Here is an 8,693-nt window from a genome sequence, read left to right on the forward strand (position 1 = left end):
TCTTAGTTTTTTTTTTAAAAAAATCATTCCTCTATGCCTGCCAGGCATGGCTCAGCAGTTGAGCATCGACCTATGGACCAGGAGGTCACAATTAGATTCCTGGTCAGGGCATATGTCTGAGTTTCGGACTTGATCCCCAGTGGGGGGTATGCAGGAGGTAGCCGATCAATGATTCTTTCTCATCATTAATGTTTCTATCTCGTTCTCCCTCTCCCTTCTTCTCTGAAATCAATTTTTTTAAACATTAAAAAATAATAAAAAAAATCATTCCCCTATAACTTTTATACCCTACTAATCTCACTTCATATTTATCATTCCTTTAACAATTTATCTAGTTTTAGAGTGGAGATATTCTCTTTTCTATGTTGAGTCAGAAAGGACATATTGAGTGAGTGGTAGTGGTGGTTACTTTACATATAGAAATAGGAAACTTGAACTCTTTTACAGTATTCTTCCTATTTAATCTTTTAAAAGTCTTTTGATTTGTGTTTTTGCAAATAGGTATGAGTATTCTCCAAGGAAAGGATGACATATTTTTGGACCTGAAACAGAAATTCTGGAATACATATAAGGTAAGACAGACTTTTGAAAATGGAAAAAACCAAAATGTTTTTGTACATTTTTAACATTAAATACATTTTAATACAAATATTATTAAATTAGGGCTACAGTTGGTTAGCACAAGGCTACAACATTTTAACAGAAATATTACATTGATTTTGATAGATGAATCGAATGAAAAGAAGCTTTAAGAGTGTCTACCTGAGAGTCTCTGAATTGTATTCAGTGTTCACCATGATTCCTGATGTTCCTATATTTACTCTTACTAGTGATTATAATTTAGTGAATCTCAGAATCAAAGAGTTTATTGCAAAAAGCCTAGAATGTGAGTGGAATCATTCCCACATTCACAGTCGAGGTTTCCAGATGTGCATTCTGCTGAGTCGCTGTGAAAGGAACCTTCTTAACGTTGCAAAGTATTTACAGAGAAAGATGGTACTCCCCAGGGTCATGTCTAGGCTTGAAGCAAGTCACCTGTTGTACTGTTTGCTCAATACAGGTATACATAGTCCAGTCTGACAAACATTAATTAATTCAGTGAAGATTTGTTGGCAGGATCCTTAGAGCTTGGCAAAATCAGAGATGCTTTCCACCTCGGCCTAGAGCATGTTTGATTCTATTCATCACAATGAGGTGAATTTTCAGGATTATAGAATATACACAGACTGGCCTAGGACTTCACATGTACTTAATTCCCTATCAGGAACAGTGTCAAGCACACCTAGCAATTGCCTACACTGCTTCTAGCATCTTCTATTGCATGACACGAAGCCCCAGAACCAGCATCACCCCCTTAATGGCTGGAGGCAGACGTCAGGGAGGATTGAAGCCACTTGCTTCCCCTGAGCTCCTATGCTAGGGGCAGTTCTTTCTTTCATGGGGAAGAGTACTGCTGTTTTTATGAATTTTCTTAGTTAAAAAAAAATTCCTCCTGTTACTTCTCTTAGGGCAGAAATTGTGCTCCCATGGGGACATCCAAATGTGATTTTCTTCTGTTTTATTTTGGAAAAAGGAACAAGTTTTCCCATGATGCCATAGATCCTATGGAAATATGTACATCAAACCTTTATAAAACGAGCAAGCAAGCAGAATTGTGAAAGAAAGGGGCTTTAGGCAGGGATGTGTAGATGTTTCAGATTCTCTTCCCTTAATGAAGACATGTGGGTTATCTTTTTTGCATGTTGAATGCCATGCTAAGGATCTTGAACTCCAATAATAGTAGTGGCAAGAGAAACCAAATAAGGGGGCTGTTGTAACCAAGTTCACATGAGAAATAATGAAGGAGTAGGAATAGGAATGATTTGAGAAATACTTAGGAGGCAAAATAGGTAGGTCTGGGTGATTGGAAATTGGGGTTATGGGCAAGGACACATCTAGGATGACCCACAGGTTGTGACTTAAGGAACCCGAGATAGGACATAGAGGACAGTGATCCAATTTGAGAAACAAGATAGTTGAGTTCAGTATGGCAAATGTTGAATTCCAGATGCTTTTAGGATATTCAAAGGGAGATGTCCAGATGTACAGAGGAGAACTCAGAGCTAGAGATAATAGATATGGAAGAAATTGGGATAAAGCTAGGCTTTTGATAGAAGCTTGACTAATGACAGGAGCACAGAGGAAAAGAAGCACCCAAAGGAATCTGTCACAGAAGACTCTAATAGCCCAAGGGGTGTGCGAGAGTAGAATTGGTTCTTTGTTGCTAAGGAATTATCCCCCTGTCCAATCCATGTTCTTTTGATGAAGGTGGAAGGACATCTCTAGTTTATTTGTAGTTTACATGTACATAGTACTTGAGCTTTTTTTTGTGTGTGTTTTTTTGGTTGTTTTTTTTTTTTTTTTTGCACAGATGGCATGCAATTTCTGTCTCCTTTCACCACCTGCAACATGGCAGTTCAGATATATTATCTCTTAGAAATATATCTGATAACACATTCTTCTCTTTTATATAGTTTTAAAAAGCTTTAATATGGATATAATTTTAAAATTACAGAAAAGTAATAAGAACAGTTCCAATAATACCCATATGGGTGGACTGAATGGTGGGCCAGGTCACCTCTGGGGAGCTCAGTCTCCTTGAAGAGGGAGGTGCTCAGTTCCAGTCACTGGAGTCTCTGGTCCTCCTTTGACGGCTTCTCCCAGAAGTTCTACCAATGGCACCACCAGACATGTGGAGTCTACAGTGCGCCTGGTCCAGACCTGGACCCCTTGGGCCTTGGCTGACCCTTTTCCTGGCTCCTCCCTGAATCTCGTGTGAGTCTGACAGCAGCTACTGTGTGCTGACACCAACACCATGCCAAAGCTGAGGATTTGGAAATGAACTTGAACTCCTGGAGGAAGAGACCTGCCTGTAAAAAGAGAACTTGCCCCTCAAATATTCGGTGGGAAGTTAACACCACCTTTGATTGCTCTGACACTGTGCCAAACACTCAAAACATGCATGAGAGGCCAACCCAGGAGTCCAGGAACTTGCCCTCTGAGAGGTGGTTCTGTTCAGCCATGGGCTCCTGGCCCAACCTCATCTCATGCCTCCCTCTCTCCACTCTGTACCTCAACCGCTCTTGAATTTTTCAGTTCCTGGAACATGGCAGCCTCTTCCCACCCCAGCCTTTCCCAGACTCACACCTCCCCTTCCTTCGGACCTCAGCTTACACATCATTTCCTAAGGAAGCCTTTTCTGACTACTTATGCCCATTATAGAGTCTCCTAACCCTTGGAATTGCCTTGTCATAGTTGTAAATAAATCACTTATTAATGTGGAAAAAATATCCATATGCCCTTTATCCAAATTCACCTATTAGCATTTTGCCCCATTTATTATTTGCTTGCTCTATCTATCCATCTGTCTATCTTTCTATCTGATAAGTTTTTCTGAATCATTTGAGTTAGTTACACACAGAATTACCATTTACCTCTAGATACTCAAGTATCTATTTTCTAAGGATAAAGATACTCTCATATAACCACAGCATAGTTATCAACTTCAATACATTTAACAATGATAATAATCTTTTTATATCTCCTACCATCCATATTCCATTTTTGCCCATTGACCATCTTTTCCTTCCAGTACAGGATCCAGTCTAGGATCAGGCAATGCATTTAGTTCCTATGTCTTTTTAGCTCCCATTAATTGGGAACATTGTCTTAGCTCTTTTAAAATCTATGGCAACACTGATATCTTTGAAGAATATAGTCCTCTCTTAAAAACACACGCAAAGCATTTGCTTTTGTGGGCGGCGGGTGGGGGGGATGTCTATTGTTTTCTCATGATTAGATGAAGGTGATACATTCCTGGCTGGAACACCCCATCTATGCTGATGTGTCCTCCTCAAGGTTATCACAGCAGAAGGTGCTTCTGTCTCTGGTTGGAGATGACAAGGTGTCTGATTTTTCCACTGTCTACTCACTATTTTTCCCCTTGAAGCTAATAAGCAATCTGTAGGGAGGCACTTTAAGACCATGCGAATAAATATCCTGCTCCCCATCAGAATATTCCACCCCACCCCCAGATTTGGCACCCGAATTCTGCCTGAACCAGTCTTGGCCGTTGTGATGGTTGCCAAATGATGAGTTTCCAACTGCAGCACCGGTTCCACATTTACCAGGTGGCGCTCAGAGATCTGTAAACAAATGCCTGCTCTTGTATTCCAGTTATTTATTCATTTCTCTATTATCAGCTTGGACTCAAGGATTCTCATTTTTTCAGTGTCTTACGATTCATTACTGTGTGTAATTATCTTTGGTGCTTGAGTGTCTGGGATTTGGCCAGTGAGAGTCCCTTCAAGCTGGCTCCTATGTTCTAGTGACATCCATTGTTTGTTTTTTTAATCCTCACCTGAGGATATGTTTGTTTTTTAAAATTAATGTTTATTTTTTAAAATTAATGTTTGTTTTTTTAAATTAATTTTAGAGCAAGGAAGAGAGAAAGAGAGAGAGAGAGAGAGAGAGAGAGAGAGAGAGAGAGAGAGAGAAATATTGATGTGAGAGAAACATTGATTGGTTGTCTCCTGGGCATGTCCTGACTGGGGGTCAAACCCGAAACCTAGGTATGTGCCCTGACTGGGAATCGAATCCTTAACCTTTTGGTGTTTGGGACCATGCTCCAACAAACTGAGCCACCTGGCCAGGGACTCCCACTTTTTAAATAAAAAAATCACTTCCTTACTTTCATAACAAGATATCCCTGGCTTACCTTCTATCTTTACTTGCCCTGCCCCAGCCCTGGGACCAGCCATTTCTTTGAGGAGTCCTTTTCCCTTTTAGTGGGGAATGGGGAGACCAGGATCTGTGCAATGCAATATCCTAGGTGATGTTATGTTCTGAAAGAAAAATATTGCCATAAGAAGTAAAGCCATGTTTGGATGAGTTTACTCTTCTGATCCTTTTTGCTAAAATGGTAAATTCTTAAATGAGTATATATTTTAAACAGCTTTTATTGAAATGGTTTATTGTAGAAACTTTAGGAAATACTAGTACAAGTTAGTAAAATAAAAAAGAAAGTAATACCACCTTTATATTACTAGTGTAATACTACCTTTAAGGACTGTTTTTTAAAACCTTTTTTTTTTTTAGGTATAATTTACATACCAAGACTTGTAGCTTTGAAAAAAATCCATAATGATGACCATTTTTGTCAGAATGTACAGGTTAAAGCCTGTTAAAATAAACCTATCTTAAAATATTTTGTAAAAAAAACAAAAATGTCAGCTAAACTTATTCTATCACATGAAATAGTAAAATATATTTAACAATATATTTTAATCAACCAAGTCATTCCATAAAGAATGGATTTGGTATACTTTTAAAAATTTATTGATGATCCTTTTATAAATATGTTTCTATCATTTGCTTGGGCTAACAGGAAAATTGCAATATATAAATATATGTTGTTATTTTGAAAGCAGCTGTCTAACAGGATTGATAGTGATTCTGGTAGACTTTACATTCTGGATCTGGGAATATAACTAGTATAAATGTCTTGTACCTAACAGCTTTTCCCACAACTCCCCACCCTGTTATATGCAAGGGACCTTAAGTAGTCTAATTTAATCGGCTTAGTCTGAAATAAAATACCACCTCCGAATACTAGCTGCCTGGTATTTCTTAATCTTTTATGGAACGAACTGTGATTAAAAGGCATTCTAATATATATATTTTTAAATTCCAGACTGGTCTGATGTACTGGCCTTTTGTACAGGTGAGTTTTTTTTTTTTAGTTCTTTAAATTCTTATAAAAGTTTATTTAAACCGAACTGATGACATATGCCTGGGAGCAAGATCTCAAATGTTCCCTATTCAGGTGAGTTTTAAACCACTCAGAATGCTAACTCCTGGCTTTGGTTTATACCAGTGATGGCGAACCTTTTGAGCTCGGCGTGTCAGCATTTTGAAAAACCCTAACTTAACTCTGGTGCCGTGTCACATATAGAAATTTTTTAATATTTGCAACCATAGTAAAACAAAGATTTATATTTTTGATATTTATTTTATATATTTAAATGCCATTTAACAAAGAAAAATCAACCAAAAAGATGAGTTCGCGTGTCACCTCTGACAGGCGTGTCATAGGTTCGCCATCACTGGTTTATACAGTCCTAACATCCTCTTTCTGTTACAGCTTACCAACTTCTGCCTTGTTCCTATTCAGTGGAGAACAGCTTACACGGGACTCTATGGTTTTCTGTGGGCCACCTTCCTTTGCTATTCACAACAGAGTGGCGATGGCACATTGACGTCTGTTTTCACATTCCTTCATCAAAAGAAGGCCAACGAATTTGAAAAGCCCCCAGAGAAATGAGGAGTCAAGGATTCCCTGAAAGTGACAATATTTTTTTTTAATTGCAGTGAGTTGCCTACTGATAAAATACTCTACTTGCCTGCAGTATGTGCTCCATTTGGAAGAATTACTACTCCTAGACCCACTCGTTTCTTAATTATCAATAAGTACTTTAAATTTTATCCAAACCTTTTTTTTCCTCATTCTACCTGAAAGTATTACTTCTCTAATATTTTCACTTCTTCAATACTTTGGTAAATACCAGTATCAGTGGCAAAATGGCATTTAATAATAGTTACTATTTCTATTCTAATATTTTAATGCCATTTGATTATATTTAATGCATTTAATTATTAATGCCATTTAAGGAGCCTGTTTTGATTGTATACATCTCTTTTCTAACATCTCAGGTTATTCCTAAACACTTTTGGATCTGATTACCTTTTATACCAAAAGTAGTTCTTAATAGTAAATTTCTATTTACATGGAACTCAATCAAAGTCAAGATTGAATAACCAGATTTCCTCCACCCCAATACTATATAATCATTTTTTTGCTGAGACTAAAGTTCTATAAGTATACTTTAAATCATAAAAAATAGTGTATGATTGGTGTGCCCTGTATAGAATATAGTTCATTGGCATTTTCTATTTTTGTAATTTCTAAGTTAAGTACTTTTTAGCTAATGTTTTATAGTTTTGAGCATATTCAGTACCCCATATGAAATTTGACTTCTTAGAGAAATATACTGAGTGAAGTTTTTTTGGGGAAAAAAAGAATAATTTCTCATCCTTTGTAAGGAAGAACTCTATTTTGTAGGTTTTTAGGAAAAAGTTACCCCATATCTCATGCTGATGTTATATTTTTTAAAATCAATGTTTTAAACTAAAGTTTTATAGGTAATCTTTAAGGTAGATAAGAGAAACTTGATTCAGTCTTTCAGATTTACTGTTTGTCTCACCTCAAAACAAGTGGGTTTAAAATTATATGAAAATCTCAAGAAGTTTCAGCAAATTTCACCTAAGAACTGAACCACAATTCTGTTGCTTCCAATGGAGTATTGCACAAATTTAAGATGTGAAGCACTAAAGTGTTAATAAATTTATCTTGAGAACTTATATTTAAGATTAATTTAATGAGCTATACTTAAAATTATGAGCATATCATTTGTAATATAAATTTATGTCATAACTTTTAAGTATATGATTAATTTTATTTTACATTATTGGGACAACGGTAGGAAATTTCTAGATAAAATAACATGGATGGATCTTGAGAATATTATGCTAAGCGAAATAAGTCAGTCAGAAAAAGCTAAGAACCATGTTATCTCATTCATATGTGGGGTATAAAACTGAAACTCATAGAAATAAACAACAGTATGGTGGTTACCAAAGGGAAGGGATCGGGAGCAGTAAAAGGAAAAGGGGATCAAATATATGGTGATGGAAGATGATTTAACTTTGGGTGCTGGGCACACAATGCAGTACACAGGTCATGTGTCACAGAAATGTACACTTGAAACCTATATGATCTTATTAACCAATGTCACCCCAATAAATTTAATAAAAAATAAAACAATTTACTGTTTGCATTGTTTTAAAAGTAGTTAATGCCACAGAAAAGTTATTTTACAACGCATAAGACAAATTTTGTCATTAAAAAAGTATATGTAGAGTAACTATTGAAAGTACTACCTGTAATCTTTTAGCTGGAGTTCAGCATTATTTTATGATGGGAAAAGTGTGTTTGCATATTGTACAAAAGCAATTGGGAAAACAGACCTTGTTGATACTGTTAAGGAGAAAGGAGTTTTTTATTCATGAAAGTATGATAATCTTTACTCAATAATGTGTCACCCTGTAATATAGAAAATATTTAGCATGGCTTCTCTAAATTTTTGCAGATAATACACTTTCAGTTTTAAAAAATATATTTTTTTATTTATTTCAGAGGATGGGAGAGGGAGAGAGATAGAAACATCAATGATGAGAGGGAATCATTGATTGGCTGCCTCCTGCACGCCCCACTCTGGGGATTGAGCCTGCAACCTGGGCATGTGCCCTGACCGGGAATCGAACCCCAACCTTCTTGTTCATAGGTCGATGCTCAATCACTGAGCCACCGCAGCTGGGCCACTTTCAGTTCTTAATGCAAATAATACAATGTTTATCTGTTTTAAAATGCTGCCAATCTTGGTAAAACACACTCTAGACCAGCCGTGGGCAAACTACGGCCCGTGGGCCGGATCCGGCCCGTTTGAAATGAATAAAACTAAAAAAAAAAAAGACCATACCCTTTTATGTAATGATGTTTACTTTGAATTTATATTAGTTCACACAAACACTCCATC

The 8,693-nt window shown here is 36.7% G+C and overlaps 1 protein-coding gene across 1 annotated transcript; it reads left to right on the forward strand.

Annotated features, from left to right (window-relative positions):
• The first annotated feature begins 503 nt into the window (after positions 1 to 503).
• Positions 504 to 7,739, forward strand: LOC102427683 (mpv17-like protein). The gene is made up of 3 exons (XM_014467051.2): positions 504 to 572; positions 5,732 to 5,761; positions 6,182 to 7,739. Exons 1-3 carry the CDS (start codon positions 504 to 506, stop codon positions 6,359 to 6,361), a joined length of 279 nt encoding a protein of 92 aa, XP_014322537.1. The 3' UTR covers positions 6,362 to 7,739.
• Positions 7,740 to 8,693: the final 954 nt, after the last annotated feature.

Source organism: Myotis lucifugus, unplaced genomic scaffold, assembly GCF_000147115.1.
Source record: "Myotis lucifugus unplaced genomic scaffold, Myoluc2.0 scaffold_376, whole genome shotgun sequence".
Classification (NCBI taxonomy): domain Eukaryota; kingdom Metazoa; phylum Chordata; class Mammalia; order Chiroptera; family Vespertilionidae; genus Myotis; species Myotis lucifugus.

Excerpts from the sequence above, each read along its gene's own strand:
- LOC102427683 (XM_014467051.2), top strand. The coding sequence starts at position 504 with ATGAGTATTCTCCAAGGAAAGGATGACATATTTTTGGACCTGAAACAG. Across the intron at positions 573-5,731 it reads AATTCTGGAATACATATAAG|ACTGGTCTGATGTACTGGCC; the intron begins GTAAGACAGACT and ends TTTAAATTCCAG. Across the intron at positions 5,762-6,181 it reads TGTACTGGCCTTTTGTACAG|CTTACCAACTTCTGCCTTGT; the intron begins GTGAGTTTTTTT and ends TTTCTGTTACAG.